Source organism: Sminthopsis crassicaudata, chromosome 5 (assembly GCF_048593235.1).
Source record: "Sminthopsis crassicaudata isolate SCR6 chromosome 5, ASM4859323v1, whole genome shotgun sequence".
Classification (NCBI taxonomy): domain Eukaryota; kingdom Metazoa; phylum Chordata; class Mammalia; order Dasyuromorphia; family Dasyuridae; genus Sminthopsis; species Sminthopsis crassicaudata.
Genome location: NC_133621.1, coordinates 61,948,964 through 61,969,484, shown reverse-complemented (window position 1 = coordinate 61,969,484; position 20,521 = coordinate 61,948,964). Strand labels below are relative to the sequence as shown.

At 33.8% G+C, this 20,521-nt stretch overlaps 1 protein-coding gene across 1 annotated transcript in view; it reads right to left on the bottom strand.

The window, feature by feature from the left end:
- The window catches only part of GPR158 (G protein-coupled receptor 158), a 386,759-nt gene that overhangs the window by 149,472 nt on the left and 216,766 nt on the right, over window positions 1-20,521 (bottom strand). The window contains exon 5 of the mRNA XM_074266961.1: window positions 660-728. Coding sequence (XP_074123062.1) covers window positions 660-728 — 69 coding nt within the window. The remainder of the gene's footprint in view (window positions 1-659; window positions 729-20,521) is intronic.

The window sequence follows — 20,521 nt, the reverse complement described above, 5'->3', positions numbered from 1 at the left end:
TTTCCCATGTATAGAAAGATGATGTTATTTGGGGGTTAGACAACATATAGTACCAAAGCATGGGGGCTTTATTGTTTATAGTTACCTACAAATAGGGCAGTAATACAGATTAGGTGAATTTTTAAAAAAACGCTCTTTCCTTCTAGTTTATCTTGTTTTCTGGTTCAAATTCAATTAAATGAGTTTAGGAATGTCTAATCTTGACTTGGGTGGTTATCTATAAGAGAAGATGCTCATCTCCACCTAGAAAAGGAATCCAAATGGTTACAACTAAAGAGTTATCAATGTTCTTTAATCAGGAAAATTGACCTATCACTAAAAAAAGGAGTTGATATGATAAAAGCTGTGGTCTTGGAGAGATGATACCAAAACTACTAGCCTGAAATAATTTCTAGCAGAAACTACAAAGACCAGCAGACACCAACTATTCTGAGATCTGCAAAGTAATACCACGCTGAGAGTGTCACTAATTATTGTTATCAGATCAATGGAAGTGTGTAGAACATGCCCAGGGGAAATGCCATCCAACAATCAGAGAAATAATCACCCACCACTTCTTGCTTTTAACAGCTACCATAAGACTATTGAGGTAAAGTTCTCAATAGAGATGACATTTAATTTAAAAGGATAATTAATTTTAAAAAAATCATACAACTTACCGGAAAGTATAATAGCAGAGATCCAAAAAGAATTGTTTCCAATAGGATCAGTCCTGATGCTCTGATGCTCTAGAAAACACAAAGAAAACCAAAGGACTTATTTGTAATTCAAGAGATAGAAATACATTAATTGTAGGGTAAAAAGACCTGTCCAACAGCATTCTTCCAACAAAGTTATAATATCTCACCTTTCTATTATGACTTAAGGTTTGAAAAGCAGAACTCTCGTAGGAATTTTGTGAGTTGTCAAATAAGATAAACAATTATCTCCATTTTATAAAGAGAGGCAGAATAGTTAAATTGATTGCCCAAGATCACTCACATGCAAAATGTTAGAGGTAGGAAAGGAATCTCCTGATTCTGTATCCAGTACTCTCTCCACTAGATCATGATCATTTAACTTACTGAAATTACTTTTAGTTACATAAATCATCAATGAATTTTTGTGGCATGGAGGAACAAGTCAAATAGACTTATAAAATTTCACAATTTCATCTTGAAAAACCAAAGCAGACAATGGAGTAGGCATGAGAAAGAATTCTGCAAGCCCTTTCAAACCTAGAAATTTAATTTAAAATATGGCATTTGACATTCTGTTAGGGTCTCTTTAAACATATCTCTTCTGTTGCAATAATGAGTTTTATCCCCAAAGCATTCCCAAATATCTGATGAATTAACAAGAGGGAATGACATAATACCATCTTAATTTCACAGCATCTTAAAATTTCATCTAACACACACCAACAGAGCTCCCATATGTGAATTTTAAATTTCATTAAATAGCAAAGTTAACCTTTTCTCCCTTGCAAATATATATAAACTTTACTTTCCCTATAAAATCTAAAGGAATAAGCTAATAGTAAAACTAAATGTCCCAAATATTTGAAGTCTGGCTAAGTAAGCATAACAGTTCTTAATACTTTTAACCTTTTTTGGTAAATTCAAAGAGAAATATCTTTCTACAGCAGTATGCTTAGAGCTCTAGGACAAAACAGAAACATGGATTTTGTGCTTCAATCATAAAATTTGTTTCAATAAGTTGAACTATTATTATGCAGTAAATGTTTCTATGAAGAGTAAAACTAAATGCAATCATAGCATTCCATCTTCTCTGTGTTTCACAAATGAAACATCAAAAATGATTTGTTTGTGGTCATAGGATCAATGATTATAGATGAAAGAGACCTTAAAGGTCTCCCAATGCAACTATTTTCTTTCACAATGAAGAAAACTGAGACCCAGAGAATGTAAATAAATTCCTTACCTAAGGGCACATATATAGTGACAAGCAAATAGATTACTGAAATAATGTTTTACTTAAAAGGAAAGCCTTTCAAAATAGCTTAAAATGAACAATTCTGCAGAAGAAAAAGAAGATGGCAATGGTTTGTAAGGAGAAACCAGGTTCATTTTTTAAAAATCTCAGACAATTAAAAAGGAAAAGAAAATCTCACTTCCTCCTCTGGAAGGCTGACTTTGGACATTGCCAGATTTCCATATTGGCTCCATTTAGTTCTGAAGAATATCTATCAAAGAGATTAAGGGCTTCATACTATGAATTAGTATTTTTTTAACACATCTTTACTTTTTCTATATAGCAATCACCTTGGAAAGAATGAAGTGGTGTACAACATGATTTATTAATTATAACTATCATCTACAACCTGTTGGCAAAAAAGCAATAGAATGCTTGGGTTGTTCTGAATGTAAAAAGTCCTGGGGAAAATTTCTTCCCTCAATCCAATAAAATTGTTGAAAGATTTCATGGGAAATCAAATGTGGTATTTTTAAAAAATAGTGTGGTACCCAGAACATTGGGTTAAACATTGGGGAAAAAATGGCCATATGCCATTTACGAATAAAAGTAATACTATAGTAAATAAAATCAACAGAGAGCAACCCTCAAGAACAATAGTAAAATAAGCATTGATACCAGGTTAGAGAACCCAAGATGATGAGCTCATAGCTTACAAAAATGCCACTTAAGCAGCTAGTTGAATCAATGGATAGAGTAGTGGGCCTGTGGTCAGGAAGAAAAAAATCCACAAGTATTTGACAGTGTGAAATTAAAGTTCCCTACTATCCCCCCAACCCCAGTTATCTTTAACATAATCACTGATGTTTATATTTTCTTTGAATTCAGAGTTACAGAGAAGGGATAAATTGCAGTAGCCCCTGTGAGGAGATACGGTATAATTCACACTAAGGTATATCTAACATATATCAGCTGTTTTCCTTAAAGAAGGATTTGATGGGAGAGGAAGTATATTGAATATGGGAAAATTTTAATAAGGTAAATCTATAGGACCAAAAATCAAAATATACTAATCAGGCAACTTTGTTTGCAGTAATCTTGTTGGGAAGAAACTATTTTTAATAAAGTACAAACCTAGAAAGGACTCAATTCCCCTAAATTGTCCTGGCAAAATTATCTGTGCTTGGAATTACATTTTGGAAGTGATATTGACCATCCAGATCTATGATTTTCAAAACATGAAAAGATGCATACATGTGTACTCCCACACACATTTACCTAAAATGTCTGCCTTAGTTCAACATTACTAAAATAAGTGATTCAGCCCAGCAGCCATTATTTTTGAATCATCAATTAATCAATATCTTTTGAATCAATACTTCTAAAAAATCAAAAGTATATAGCATTCATAAATTCAAAGAGGCAGCTAGGAAGTGCAGTGGAATTAGGAAGTTCTATAATTAGAAAGATCTGAATTCAAATCCAGTATCAGACATTAGCTGTGTGACCCAGGACAACTCACGAAACTGTTTGCCTCAGTTTCCTCATTTGTAAAATAAGATGGATAAGGAAATGGCAAACCATTCCAGTATCTTTACTAAGATACCCTCAAATGGTGTCACAAAGAATTGGACATGACTGAGCAACAACAAAGTCCAAGAAATATTTAACAAAAGGGACCTTAAGAGCTCATCTATTTGAGTATTTTCATTTAATAAAAGAAGAAACTGAAGACCAGAAAAGTTAGCAAATTAGTCCAAAATTGAGCATCTGGTTAATGATGGATCCTGTATTAAAACCCTATCTCATTAGTCAGAGCAGATGAAAATTGTAGGAAACAAACATGTTTTTCAATTGTATGAATAGTCATTTCATTTTAAAAGTAGGTAACCATTTAAAGATATATTTATGCAATCAACTATTCATAAAGCATTATTTAATTCTTCTCTCCTGTAACTGGGGAATGGGAGAATGGGGAAGAAACACTTCTCTCCATAGTTTATGAGCATTTAGAACTGCTTTCTGAAAGTTGATAACAACCATAAGGAAGGGGCCTTAGAGGTCATTTAGTCCACTATCATTTTTTTAATAGACAAGAAAGTTGAGACCCATAGAGTTGGCTGACTTGTGTGAGATTATACAGATTATAAACAGCAGAAAAATCAGAACTCTGTTAGTTTCCTATTACTCCAATAGGAGAGTTAGAGACTCAAGCTGAAGTGTTTGACCTGTTTTTAATAGAATTACCTCAAAACTAATTTTAAAATTCCATAATCCTTAATATGCAAATTAGGGATTTGCCGAGGAACAAGTTGATGTAGATGAAAGAATAAATCAGAGCTCTTACTGTGTGTCAGAGACTACTAAACTCTGGGGATACAAATTCAAGGAGAAAGGATAGTCCCTGTCCTTAAGGAGCTTAGATTCTAAAGGGAAAAGGTAACACATGAAAGGAAGCTGAAAAAGAAAGGCAGTGGAAGAAGAAGGTACCTTTTGCAGGATTAAGTAAAGAAACCTGGAGCAGCCTTCAGAGTATTGAGACAAGCCCACTTAAATGGATTTTCTGGAGGAATGATCCAATAAGAAAGAGGTCACATAGTAAAAAGTACTTCCAACATGTGAATTCTGGGGTTAGAGTAAGAGATTCCTGGGGATGGTAGAGACCATGCTGAGTAGAAGAGTACAGAAGAAGCTTTGGGTAGTAATAGGACCAAATGTGAGGAGATTCAGATTTGAGATCTGGCTCTGCTCTTAGCAAGAGGTAGAATTCTAACTAAAATAACTTTCCCTTTCCTAAGACTCAGTTCCCTTAACTGTAAAAAATTGAGAAGTTGGACTTTAAATTTCTCTCTAAAATCTCTTCAAAGTAAATTACTTTTTGATTCTCACTTGATTAGATGAAAGGTACTTAAAGTAGCAACTACACTTATTTAGAACACAGAATAAGTCTGGTGAGAGAAGATCAAAAGGATAGGAACATTGAGAGTAATATTTCCCCAAAGAATAAAAGTCTTCTATAATGTCCTTGATTTCTACTGGGAATATTTCATACCTTCTGGTGAAAGAAAGGCACTGACTTTTTTCTAGGGTCTCTGGGGAATCATCAAATATCTCTGGTGAAATAAATAGTGCAGCTGTTCCTAAGAACTTTCAATCCACACTGCCTGGAAAATTTAAAAAGCAAAATACTAGAAATAGTTTATTTTCTTCACATTCTAGAACTTTAGAGTGAATTTAATCAAGGATAGAAAACATTAAAATTATAATCAGAACAAAGCAGTCTATTGTGATAATTCAGAATTCTCCAAATATGAATCATTTTCAGAAGGAACCAATGGTGTGAGTAGAAGGTGAATAAGCAGATCTGATGCATTTTTTTCTTAACTGGATGGGCAAAATTACAAAAAAAAAAAAAAAAAGAAAAAGAAAAAGAAATCATAAAGGAATAGCTTTGATGAAAAACTAACACATCAAAAATTGTCATAAAAAGAAGTTGGGAGTTGGGTGGTCTCTGGAGACTGCTGTTCAGCATTTTTATCAAGCATCTGACAGATGAGTGAGAACAGAAAATTGGCAGACTTTTGTTAAGTTATTTAGTGCTCAGAAGCACTATGGGGAAAAGCTGAAGAACCAATGAGAAGTAGATAAGGAAGTCAAAGGACAACTGTCCAAATTTAGCATGTGGTCAATTAAAACTGGCCAGACCTTCTAGTAGATGTGCAATCATTTCTATTTTTTTCCAGAAAGTATTTTAACAAGAAGAGGGTCATCATAATTTGTGGCATATGGTCAGGGCAGAGAATCAAAACTAAAATAAAATTAATTTTCTTTCCATATTTAGGTTCATAGAATTATGGAACTTAAAAGCTTTCAGGAAATTTAGGAATCATTTTGTCTGACTTCTTCATTTCCCAAATTAGAAAACCAAGACCAAAGTGGGGATTAAGAAAAAGTGTGAAGGCCAAGTTAGTACCCTGGACCACCTTAGAATCAGCCGGAGTCAGGATAAGCAAAAATCCTTGGTCTTTATTCTTGGTCTTTAAGGGTAGAAGTGAAGAGAATGGACACAGGATTTCCATGAATTTCCTTTTCCTCCTCTACTGCCAAAGTGACTCTGGCTTGCCTTACTCTGCCCCTTAATCCTTCCCACAATTCTCTGTATCCACCAAAAAATTGAACCAGCACAAAATAGTGGGAAGGGCCATTTTCCAAGCATATGCTAATAGAGTATTGTCCAATTGGTAATTAGCCTTAAGTGCTTGGTTGTCTGACTTCAGTGCATCAACTCAAGAGTTTCAGCCCTTTACAAGAAAGGAAAGGATTGGTTCAAGGTCATGCTTACTAAACCTTCTCATTCTATGCAACTTTTGTCAATCAATTAGTTAGGCAGGAAGTATATATTTAAAAAGTCACTTAATGCTAGAAACACACCAAATGCTGAAACTATAATAACAAAAATGAAATAACTCTGGCCCATCAATACAAGTATTTAGACAAGTCTGTACAATATATACAAAATAAGTGCAATGTATTTTTTAGAAATAAAGGGGGAGGCGGTAGTGGGACCAGTCCATTTCTTCCTATCAATCCTCCACAGGGGTGCTATTTAGCCAACATCTTACAGATATTCTTCTATATTTTGACATTATAGGAATAGCAATGAAATTAATGGAAATGACATGTATATCTATGCCCTTTATTCTCTTTTTGAGATTGGCTTGTCTTCTCTTCCTATCCTATTCTTCTTCGATGATATATTTTATTTTATTTCATTGCGAGGCACTTGGGATTAAATGATTCTCCAGGTCACACAGCCAGGAAGTATTAAGTGTCTGAGTTCAGATTTGAACTGACTTCAGAGTCAGTTCTCTATCCACTGCTCCATCTAACTATCCCTCAAGGATATATCTTGATGATATATTTTAAACTATTCTTGCTGGGAAGTTCTTCATACTAAAGAGCAATATAGCTTTTTAATTCTACACTGAATCTTTTCTGTATCATTTGCGTTGCAATCAACTTGAATTCTTGAGAGAGAATAGTATTACATATTTCACAATAATATAGTATCAATAAAAGAGTACTGGTGTTAAAAAGGTGGTCCTGTGTTCAGAGAAAAGCTTGTGGACTCATTGAAAATAGTAAAATTTTGGGATCTTTCAAATGCATTTCTCTCTACTCTCTACCTCCTATTTAAATTTTAAGTTCAACTCATTGTCCATCTTCATTGTCTCTATTTAAGACATACATATATACATATGTATGTGTACATACATACTAAGGGACCAACTTGAAAAGCCATCTATCCAATTGTGTAGCATAATCTGAACAAAAGGCATTCTTCTTTCACTTGCTTTTTCTTTTCTTCTTCTCTAACTTCTTTTTCTTTTCCTCCTTCCCTTTATCTTTCTTTTTCTTTCTCTATACAGACTAAATCCTTGAATAATTATAAATTTCATGCAGAAAGCACTACATTAATATGAAGCTCAGTGCATTTAGTAAAAATATCTATAAAAAGAAGCACCTAGAAGACCTCATTTCTGTTAAGAAAACTATTTTTCAATAAGGATTCTGTAGTGGATATCTGCCGTGATGATGACAAATATTTTTGTAAACCTTACCTCTCCCCTTTTGGTACCTTGCCTGATGCTATTAATAAAAGAGCTACAGAATAAATTTTTTCTCTTTGTATATATTAAGAAAATTTCTATGATTCTAAAACAAGTATCAGATAAACTCTGAGTGCATCTTTAAGGCAGTATTTCCCTCTACCAATTGAAATAATCTTGTCTGTTTTATTGTTCAGCAAACAATAACTACGGCAAAATCTTTTATTCTCTTCATTTCTCCAACAATTGTATGACTATAAATAGATAGTCTGCTATAGAATATCATTTGTTAAAGCCTACTTTGTTTTGTCATTTTTGTAGAGATGAAAAAGTAGCTTGAAGAATTGCTTCTTTTCCAAATGTCTTTTTGTTATTATTATTATTAACGTCCATGGATATTTTCAATACATTTAGTACCTTCAGACAAGTCTCCCAATGACCTCAAAATTAGGTCTTCCTTAGCATAATTTCTGCCTATATTTTATATGTTCTGTCTTCTTATTTTTGTGTTCGTTAGGATCATGTGTATTTTCTTATAGAACACATCTTAGAGTCCATTGAGGTAGTTTCATTGTTATTGAGAAAGAAAATAATTTGTTATAAAAATATTCATATATTTTCCATTTTCCATAGGTTTGTTATCCTTTTAGTTTCTTCCTTAAATTCCTATAGGATGGTCTGGATTAAGTGAGTTTTTTGAAAAGTTTTCTTTTAAAAAAATTAATATTTTCTATTATATTTAAAATAATTTATCTGCATTTGATAAAAACTTTTGAATTCCATGTTCTCTCCCTTATCCCTATCCCCAGGCCCTATTAAGAAAATACATGAGAAGTTATGCAAAACATTTTCATAAAAGAGAAGTTTTCTTTAAACTTGCTTTTTATCTTTCCACATCTTAGTATTTTATGAGGTGATACTGCTTATAGTATTATCATATTATCTACCATCATTTTTCATAAAATCTTGTAAGCAAGTTTATAATTGAAATTCTGTTTTTCTTTATTGTCATACCTGTCCTCTTGGAAAGTAGTTTGTTTTCTGAACAAGGTTGTTTCTAGTGAACTCTTTTATTTTTTTCATGGTGGTAATAGAGGTACATAAGTTAAAGTTCTCAAGGAAATGTCTGTTCAATATCTATTCATTTGCCAATTTGCAACTATAGCTTGTTTAAATAGGTCAATTTGGAGTGTTTTAATTTAACTCCATGTCTTCTCATTTTTATTATTTATTCTTAGTTTGTATTGGTTTAAGAATTTAAATTTAAATCTTTAAGAAATTGATCGCTCACACATTCATTCAAAAATTATTCTTATAACAATTTTCACCCATATATTTCCTATTAAAATATAATCAATTCTACTTTTCTGACATTATTTAGTGGTCATTGTTTTCAGACCTTCTTGATTCCCTAAGAGAAGAAAATATTTGTTATATTTAATTATGAAACATCTACGTGATCAACAAGCTTTTCATATGTTTCTTAATCTGGATCTACATTTTCCAACATACTTTAAAAATTGCCATTTTCTCCTATGTCTAACTTTGTACTAAAGTTATAGAATATTACAGTTATGTTGATTCAAGTTGGATGGTCTTGTAAAATTCATTGTAAAATTAATCTGTTCATCTACTGCAACAGATATTGGAAAAATGATGCAATAATCTTTATGATTTTTTGCAAGTTCTGAGCATGAACCCTATAGCATAAGAATTCCCTGAAACAGTATATCTTATTGCCTTTGGATTATTATCCAAACTCAAACTACAACCTGTATTTGAATCTTTTGGAAGCTTTCCTTCCATTTAGTTATAACTTCATTTTGAAATCTGGTTTCATATAAAAAGAATGACAGAATTACTCATCATTTGAAAAGAGTCTCTAAAATTTAGACTATGAATCCCTAAGTTAACATGTAGCCCACCTGATCTAAAAATGGGGTTTTTAGTATCCACAAGCTCAGGTATGACCATGTCATATTATACTCAAAAAAATTCCAATGGGTTTCTATTACTTCCTAGATCAAATACAAAATCCTGTTTGATCCTTCACAATCTTGTGCCCTCTGACTTTTCCCACTCTTCTTATACTTTCTTTTAGTTGTACTCCCCTATTTGCTGCTCCTCACTCATGCATTTCATCTGCTGAATCTGTGCTTTGGTTGTCCACCAACCTGACATCTTACCCCTCCTAACCTCCAAATCCTTCTTTTCCCATTTTCATTCAAAAAAGATCAAATCTCACCCTCTGTAGAAGTCCTTCCCTGCTTCTCTTCCTACACCCTTTCTTTCATAAGATTATTTTTCATTTATACTTTATGTAACTTGCATTTGCATATGAATTTGTACATTATCTCCCTCATTAAAATGTGAGTTTTCTGACAGCAGGGAATATGTTTTAATCATATATATGTGTGTGTGTGTGTGTGTGTGTGTGTGTGTGTGTGTGTGTGTGTGTGTATTGTTTTGAATGATCTTTGGAATGTTACAAGCATTTGGGCAGCTGAATCACACAGTGGTTAGAATGCTAGACCTAGGTTCAGGAAGACACAAGTTCAAATCATCTTTAGACACTTAGAAGCTCTATCTTATTCTAACAATTTCTTCATCTGTAAAATGAGAATAATAATAGAACCTACTTCTCAGGATTGTTGTGAAGATCAAATGATTTTATATTTGTAAAGAGCTTCACAGTCCTTAAAGCACTATGTAAATGTTAGTTATCATCACCATCATCATTATCATCTTCATTATTTGCTTATTTCTGTACTGAATGGTACATTAACAAAAAGCTTTACTAGTTTTCTCTTAAACACAAACCTAATCCTAATTTTCTTAGTAAAAGTCATCATATGCAATGATAAAAAAGTTAAAATACCAGTGGCTCTTCAAAATTTTAAAACAATTATTGGGCATGGTTATGTATTCCTTGCAAAAGAACCTATAATTATATCACAAAAATATCTATAGATACAAGAAACTGATATAGTCAATGAGAAAAAAAAATGCCATGGTGTGCTTTAAAAATTCTTAGTGATTTATGAAACTGGTATTTCTAAATGTTAAAAAGGTTCCCCCAAATCACCATAACATTAATGACAAGTTTATTGATTACCACAATTTTTTTTTTGATTCAGGCTCATGCATCATTTATCTATTCTATTGCAAATATACAACACAGAACCAGTTATAGTAGAATTTTAGAGCATTTAATGCCAACATAGAAAACTATTTTATATTTAAAGGACATTTGATTTAGCCTGTTATGATTCTAATTCAGCTAAAACTTAAGGTCATATCTCCTGAATATAATTATGTATGGTTTTCAAGTGAAGTGAATTGCATTATAACTTTGAGTTGGTCATTGATATTATACAACTCCACTGAAAAATAAATCAAACAGCATTGTAATCTCACAGGCATTTTCTTCAATGACATCAAAATGTTAGTTGGATTTGATAAGTATAAAATTATTAATATTCATTAAGAGTAAAGTCTTTGAGCTTTAATCCAAAAGTCAAACAGAACCAATAGATGAAACTGAAAATTACTAATTTCTTAGTCTTCTTCATGCAAAATGTAATAAGCAAAACGTTATCAAGAAAAAAGCTAGGGCAATGTTGACCAAGAGATTTGTTGGTATCCCAAAGTCAGAGCTCAACTGGAATAGCGGGTTAAAAGCAATTATCACAGTTAACAATATTTATCTCATATACTTTTGGAACAGTAAAATGGATAATTACTGATGCAAAGAATAACTACACAATATTAAGAACAATAAAAAGGTCTATCACTCAAACGTGGCTAGTTTTAGAAAGATTAATACTTCCTTGTTTAAAAAAAAATGAAAGAGGATTGATAGATGTCCTCAGATAACATAATAAGTAAGTTAATAACTTACTTCTGCAACAAAGAGATGACACTTCAAGGCAATATGGCAAAAAATATGTAAATGTGGTAAACAACACAGCTGGTACAGGCTAATTGACATATTAATTATAAGCAATGCTTAATTCACTCCAGAAAGAGTCTGTGAAATAGTTAAGATTTAAGAATTAGACTAAAAGGACTTCATGATAAATATCAAAATGAACTCAACCAATTACATTTTGACATGAAGCATCAAAAACAATGATTGAGGGATACATATTTTGGTTTAGAAATGGAGGTCTTATGAATGCAATTCAAGACCAGGTCATTCCCATAAGAAATTATGGAAAGATTTTCCTTAGGTTATCTAAATATATAGATTTATGAATATTTTAGGGAATTAGGGAAAACTGAAATCATTCAAGTTGCCACATCAATCGATACCAGTTCCTATTATTTTCCATGTATTGTGCTGGGCACTGAAAATACAAGAACAAAGAATCAAATAATCCCTAATTTAATGAATTTTACATTCTAATGGAGGAACACAATAAATGTCTATAGAAATGCATAAAAGGAAAATTGAATTAAACATATGCAAATTAGTCCAATATGAGGTAGTTTGGAAGGACAAGTCCTAGAAGTTGAGGGACTGGGAAATGTTTCATGTAGAAGATGGTACATCTTAAAGAAAGAGAAAAACTCTCTGAGGCAGAGATAAGGAGGGAATTATTACTTGCACAAAAGATGGACAGTGCATAGGTATAGACATAGGAGATGGAATATTTTGTTTGAGAAAAAGAGGGAAGGACAATTTGACTAAGAGAAGAGGGAATAATGATATCCTTCAGTGCTAGTTTCTGCTTTCCACTAAATCCAAATTACCTCATGTTTATTGTGTTTCTATATGTGTAGATGTTATCATCCTGATTAAATGATAGAATGATAGAGGGCAGAAACTCTTTCATATTTGTAATTGTATCTTCAGAACCTAACACAGTACCTGAGACAGAATTGATGCTTAAATAATGCTGGTTGATTTATTAACATTTCTATTTGAGTTCCATCTAACATAGATACTAGAAATAAATAACAATAATAACAATGATAACTGAAATTTATGGAACAATTAAGAATTGCAAAGCATTTTGCACACATAATCTTCTTTGATTCTCTTAACAACCCTATAAGAATGGTAACAAAGTTGTTTTTTAATTACTATTTTATAGATGAAGGATCTGAGTTTACGTGACTTGTCCATGGACCTATGATTTAGTAAATATTAAAAGTGTAACTTAAAGGGAAGATGGGCTCTGAGTGGGATGAAATCAAATTATTTTAATTTCTTCTAAAGTTATCTTAATTTCTATGATGACCATAATTAATGGAACCCACTTAAAGTGAGGTAGACTTCCAGTTTATAGAAGATTAATAGAACAATAGACAAGAGTCATGCTGGATAGACAGGTTTGGATTGGTTATATTCTACATTGCTGGAGGGAGGAAATGTCTAAACCAATAAGATTAAAGATCCATTTGGGTTCCTCAGTATTTACATTATGATATAGCAATATACAAGACACATACATTACCCATATTCCTTTTACCTGATTTATACCAAAGAAATAGTGATGGGTTTTTCTTTTCTGATTATAGAATACAAAATCTCACACCCCTAAAATCCTATCTCCCATGCATGTTTTTAAAGAAAAAAAAATCCTTTAATCAAATGTGAACAATTGTTTAATCAAAGTTCCAACATCTTTCTACCTCAGATGGCTCCTTGAAATTTTGGGTTTGAATCTAAAGAAGTAAATGTGTATTTTTTCACTATTTTATTTCTCTTTTAGGCAGCAGTTTGAACACTAAAGAAGCTGCCAGATTTCACAGCATGTAGTGTAGGTGGAACACTGGGATCCACAGTATCAGAACAACAGTTCTATCCTCCCCTTGGTTTCTTGTTCCTTTATTGTTATTTTTCTTTGTTTTTTGGCTATATTTTTAAAGTTGGAAGAGGTTAGAAATGCAGAATAGGAGATTTTAGGAATAAGTAACAGGGGAAGATTTAGGCTAAATTGTGAACAAGGAAAAAGGAAGAAGAAGAATTAGAAGGAGGAAGAAAAAGAAGGAAGAAGAAAAAGGAATAAAGGAGGGGAGGGAGGAAGGAAGGAAGGGAGGAAGGGAGGGAAGGAGGGAGGGAGGGAGGAAGGGAGGGAGGGAGGAAGGGAAGAAGAAAGGAAGGAAGGAAGGAAGGAAGGAAGGAAGGAAGGAAGGAAGGAAGGAAGGAAGGAAGGAAGGAAGGAAGGAAGGAAGGAAGTAAAGAAGAAAGGAAGGAGAAGAGGAAGGAAGGAGAAGGAGAAGAAGAAAGAAGAAGAAGGAGAAGAAGAAAGAAGAAGAAGGAGAAGAAAGAGAGAGAGAGAAAGAAAGAAAGAAGAGAGAGAGAGAGAGAAAGAAAGAAAGAAAGAAAGAAAGAAAGAAAGAAAGAAAGAAAGAAAGAAAGAAAGAAAGAAAGAAAGAAAGAAAGAAAGAAAGAAAGAAAGAAAGAAAAGAAAAGAAAAGAAAGGCATTTTCTAATATCTCTAGTTTCTTATTCTGTCCCCTTTTATTTTGTTCAGTGGCAACTCTGTTTTCTTCTTCCTTTCTTCCAATGCCCAAAGCCTTTCTTGTTTCTTTCAAAAATCTACCCTCAGAGAAGAACTTCATAAACACATTTGGACAAAGATGTAATGACTGATAAGCACACAAAGGCTTACCTCTCTCATGGGGCGTTTTCATTTTAGCATAAATAATGATTTAATAATGAATTAAAACCAACAAACTCCAAGTGAAATTTTATACGTTTGCCAACAACTGGGACAGGAGACCAATGAGACTCCCTAGACATGCACTAAAAACAAGAAGAAACATGTTAATATCCTATTCTGCTTATTTCATAAAGTCAGCTTTCAATGCCTTGCAAACCGTAGATGCCATGCAAATGCCAGCTATTGTTATATAGACTATTACGCTGGCACACAAAAGAAAATATGCATGCTGATATTTATATACACATATCTATACACTGACAGGTTTGGACTTCATTTTAACCAGGATATTAAAAATATGATTTTATATAAAAATTCTTTAGAGGAAAGATTCAATATAGAATTCCCAAAGCCAGATCCCATAGACTTATTTAAGAAGATTCTTTTTTTAAAGAAATAATAGTCTATATATTGAAGGAAAACACCTAATACTTAAAGCAAAGTATACTTGTAACTATGTCTGCACTTGAATATTCACATATTTTTTGATGAAGGAGGAGTAGTCCAGGTTCATGATATCAGTGATTAGGAAAATTCCAGTGTGCAAACTCCTTCACAGGAATTTAATTTCTACTTTGTACTTTTATGGAATTCCCTAAGGCATTGTGAGGTTAGGTGACTTGCTTCTGCTTGCAGAACCTATATGCTATAAACCAGACTTGAACTCAGGATTCCTGACTCCAAGTTGGCCCAATCTTCTGCACAAACTCTCTTCCTCTCAGATTGCAAAATAATACCTTGAAAACACAAGATTCTGAAGTCTTTCCAAAAATGAAAAACAGAAGGAATTACATATTTCAAATCTTATATAGGGTAATTTTCTCTAACTGAATTTTATTGTTTTGGTCTAAATTTGAAATGACACATGTTGGTGAACTTTCACCTTGCAAGCAACTTAAGTTTAGGTGTTAAATATAAAGGTTTTCTCTCAAAAAGGATTACTCAAAATAAGGAACCAATAGTGATTAAGTACCAGGATCCTATTTGTCTTAGTTACATTTTCTAAAGCAATGTAGGTGCACACAAATTCCTGGTTTACATTATTGTCAGTGCAGTGAAATATTGTCTTTTCTCTTGCTGCTGCAGTGATGCACTAAAAAATCAATATATATTTCCAACCTACTCAAGAATTCTTTCAGTAGACACATTTTTTACAGTAACCTAATATAACAAGCAAATAGGCTGGAACTCAATTTGAACATGCCAATTATAAAGTCATTAAAATAGAATGTTTCTAGCTTATTTAATTAAAATGACTGTAATCACAATCTAGTCATTAAATATGTTTAATATAAGGTAAGCTTATCACAAACTTGATGATATCTAAAAAGGTCTAAAATCCAAAACAAGGACAATATGATGAATTATTATATGCTTTCCAAAAATCATTTAAGTAAATTAAAGGAAAACAGAAAGTCCAGAGAGAAGAATGAAAGGAGGAGAAAAGAAAGAGAAGGAGAGAGGAAAAGAGGAAGAAAAGAGTAGGAAGAAAAGAAAGAAAAGACTTCTCAAAAATCTGGTGCAAAATTTACAAATATTTTGTCACTCTGGTTTAGATTGAGCTGTAAATAGAAGTAAGTATTTATTTTTAAGACAATTAAGCATTTGCTCCTGATCCCAGCCAGAACCAGGTAGAAAAAGAGAGAGAGAGAGCTAATGATTAATTCTTCTTGTTGAATAGTTGCTTTTTAAATGCAGTTTGAATTCAAGGTTTAGATGAAGAGTTAGTATGAGGTTTACTTTACCCATTCATATTCCTGAAAATAATTCAATACCAGGACTATTAGTTATTATGTGTGATTTTTAATATATCTACCTTTAGTAAATCCATGCTATATTTTTTCCTTCAAGGATGGTAACTTCTCAACTGTAAACATGGCAAAATATATGAATGGTAATGAATAAAGATTGTTTTTAACAAAGTTTAGAACTAATAATACATCCAAACTTTGAGTTTACACATCAAGTTGTAATGTTCTGGTTAGTTTTCTGGAGGTCTCTGGATCAGCCTTCTGTTCAGCAGAATAATCACCACGAGAATAGCCAGGGATAAAGTCCAAATTCTTTATTGTCTCCTTCACAGTCTACTTTCCTTGCCTGGGGCCTGGGCTAGCTTTCTGGAGGTCCTCCAGAATCTGTCTTGGTTTCTGTGGGGGAGGCAGGAGGATCACCATGAGGATCTCTGTCTTGAAGTCTGTCTCAGTCCAAGAGCTTGTGCTCCAGCTTCCAGTCTTCTGTCTTTCCCCAATCTGTTCCAGTCCCTTTCAGAGTCCGTTGCCAAGTCCTTCTAAGTCTGTCTCTGGCTCAGACAGGCCTTGGTCTCAGTGGAGAAATGAAGGAGGACAGGCTTGCCACCATGGTGGTGTGAGATGGAATAAATGAATCTGGCTGAGTTTGTCCCAGCTTATATACACTCTATTATAATTACATCATCATAGGTGTGAATCTTGTAGAACTACATTAAGTACTAAGTACATATACTGAACTAGAGAACTATTAATCACCATGCTGACCTAGAAAACCATTGTATTATAGATTCCACTGACTTAGCACCTTGTAAGACTCCTTGTTTCAAGTATAGAGTTCTGGCCCATAACAACTTCTGCTTTCTTTTGTTTTAGAACATAAGGTGGTCACACCCTCCCTGACTTCTCAAGGAGGTGAGAACACCAAAGGGAAATAGGTAATCAAACCAGATTAGGTGGTTTCAGAAGGGTCTCACTTGAAACAGGTATACATAAACCCATCAACATAGGAAGTATTACATAACAAACAACATGAATCAATATGAGGAATTATACATATCCATAAGTCCTAGAAATAGTCCAAAACCAATCTATTGTCCATTACTTCATGTGTCAGGGAATCTAATAATTCCTGCAAGTTTTGAAGTCCTGCAATAGTCTCATCATATCTCATGGAATCCAATGATTGGGTTTTGAAGTTCTGCAAGTCTTATCAAAAATTTTTCATCTCAAGGAAGCCAATGATTCTTGTAGATTTTGAAGTTCTGTAACAGTCTCATTATCAACCATGCCCTTTCAGTGTCAGTTGTTTCTTAGGTCTTCTCCCTTGTTTTGAAGTTGTTTTTTCTTTTTCTGTCTCTCTCAAAGTGCTCATTGGCACACATCTGATTCCTTCTCCATATGTAGAGATATAAGCAAACCCTCTCCCCTAAGCAGTTAACCTATCTAGTCCCTTCTATTCACCACTTTCTGGATTTCTCCATATCACCTGGAGATTATATTGGAGCTACTTGCACTGGACACTGCCCTTCTGTTGGGTTAAAAAGCCTGTATTCTCCCCAATTGAAATCCCTTTCTCCCATCTGATTGCTTCTCTGCTGATTGATCATATCAGAGTTTTGACTTCTAATAACTCTCGGTTGCCATCATGCTCCACCTGTTTTTTGTTTGAGGTCTTGGAGCTGGGCCCTGCCTCTCATTTCCCTGGGTCAGTCTACATTCTGAGTCCCAGTGGAAGTCCTTGTTGCATTTTGGACATGTGGTTTTGGATCTTGTTTTCCTACCCTGTTTTCTCACTCTGTCTCTATGCCTATATTGAGCTTTCAGATGACCTACTTTATCACACTGAAAGCATCAACGAGTCTCTCTGGAAGTCCTTTACTAAGAGGGACCCTATCTTCCCAAATTTTGCATCATAGCCTGGGTATAAAAGGCATTTGTGTCCACTATAGCACAGCATCTTATAATCTCCTCTAAAGGAGTATCTCTTTGTTATCCTAGTATAATTCTTTTAAAATCCTCATTAGCATTTTGTCTAGCAAGTTGTTTTATAATTATTCCTGTTGCTTCATTTTCTCCAGTAGTTCATATGACAGCTGTTTGCAGAAGTCCCACAAAATCAGCAAAGGGTTCACTTGGACCTTGCCCTATTTTCGTGAAGTCTTCCTCTCTATCTTGTTTTCCTGGGAGGGAGCGCCTTGCTTTGATAGTAGCAGCAGCAATTTGCTCATATGCTATCAAAGGTTAATTAATCTGTGTTAAAGTATCTGCATACTGTCTTTTACCTGCTAGTTGATCAAAGGTAACCTGTATATTAACTCCAGTTTGCCTGTTTTGTTGGTTTTGTATTCTACATAGTTCAGTATACTCCAAAAGTCACAGCAAGTTTTGTCTAGGTTCTAAACATGTCCTTGCTGTAGATTTCCAATCACTAGGGGTTAAAATTTCATAAGCCAAATTGTCTAATACCATTGTAATATAAGACAATATAACCCGATAAAGGGTGCAACCCAATTTAAATCTTTGGTAATTTCTAGATCAAAAGGAATGCATCTTCTCCATTCTTGACCTGAAGAGTCAAACTCTTGAATAACAAAGTATGTATTTATTTTAAAATAAAATCCTGCTCTTTTTTAGCTTTGTAATCATGTCATAGACTACTTCATAGGTGGTGATGATTGTGTCAATGCCCCTTCCCCTCCTCCTTCTCCCTTCACCCATGAAGGGTTAATTGAGGGAGGTAGGTCAGGGATTTGGGAATGCCCTAATGGCTTCTGCTGTGAAGCACCACACTCCTTAATTTCATCAGCCTTGTACTTAACTCCATTCTTGTCTAATTCTTTATGCTTTTCACCTAGTTTGTCAGTATCCTCCCTCTCCTGCACATTCTTCTTTTTCCTTATTCTATAACTTATGTAATTTCCTAAAGCCAATTGTATTAAGTTATATGTATAGAATGTTTCTTTAGGAATAGAATTAGGACCATTATCATTGTGATATTCTATTAGTTGATATCCCACTAATTTCACTTGTCTGGCCCTAATTCTTCTTCCTTTGAGAATCAAAGAGACAAGTACTGTACTGTTTCTAAAAGTCCAATGATCTGCTCCCAAGTTACAATCAAACCTTGATTGTTTATTAGTTTAACTATGCACTCCACACATTTTCCATGAAGCGGAGAAGTCTCCTTTCTAAATATTTGTCCCATTTCAGCTGAAATACTAGTTTAGTCCTTGTCTGTTTTTGTACTTACTCTAATTTCTGGGTCATAGAGACTTTTTCATTGAACTCAGGATCATGTCAGTCTGGACTTCTGAGTGTAAATCCTTAGTTCCACATTTGGACACCAAAATGTAAGGTTTGGGTTGGTTTTCTAGGGGGGTTTCTGAACCAGTCTTCCTTTCAGCAGAGTAATCACCAAGAGAATAACCAGGGATAAATTCCAAATTCTTTATTATCTCCTTCACAGTCTACTTTCCTTGCCTTGGGCCCAGGCTAGCTTTCTAGAGGTTCTCCAGAAGGTGTTTTGGTTTCTGTGGGGGAGGCAGGAAAATCATCACAACTGTCACTGTCTTGAAGTCTGTCTCAGTCCAAGAGCTTGTGCTACAGTCTCCAGTCTTCTGTCTTCCCCCAGTCTACTCCAGTCCCCTTCAGAGTTTGTCTCCAAGTCTTTCTGAGTCTGTCTCTGGCTCAGACAGGCCTTGGTCTCAGTGGAGAAATGAAGGAGGACAGGCCTGCCACTATGGTGGTGTGAGATGGAATGAATGAATCTGGCTGAGTTTGTCCCAGCTTATATACACTCTATTATAATTACATTATCATAGGTGTGAATCTAGAAGAACTATATTAAGTACTAAGTACATGTACTGAACTAGAAAACTATTAATCACCATGCTGAACTAGATAACCATTGTATTATCTATTCCACTGAGCTAACACCTTGTAAGAATCCTTGTTTCAAGTACAGAGTTCTGTCCCATAACATCAAGTACTTTAACTGACCTTCTAGAAATACTAAACAAACAAGTCAGTCAACCAATAAATATTTATTAAGTACCTATTATGTGCAAGTAAATGCTCCTGGCAGTGATAGGAAGCCACTAGAGTTTGGGGAGGCAAGCAGAAAAATATAGTTTGTTCCTAAAATTAGTTTAATTCTATGTGTTCTTTTAATATACAAATTCCTATTACGTCTTACATAATTATGTTGTCTTATAATCTAAACAAGTGACATCCCTCATCCACTTTATTTTTCTTGTGTGCATGATGAAGCCAAATTCTTTCATCACACATCACATAAGGACATTAAACCCATCTATAGTCATATGAAAAAATGCTCTAAATCACTATTGATTAGAAAAATGCAACTTAAAACAACTCTGAGGTACCATCTCACACCTTTCAAATTGGCTAAGATGTCAGGAAAAGATAGCAAGTAATGTTGGAGGAGATGTTGGAAAACTGGGACACCAATGCATTTTTGGTGGAGTTGGGAAATGATCCAAGCATTCTGGAGAGCAATCTGGAACTACACTTAAAGGGCTATCAAATTATGCATACCCTTTGAACCAGCCATTGC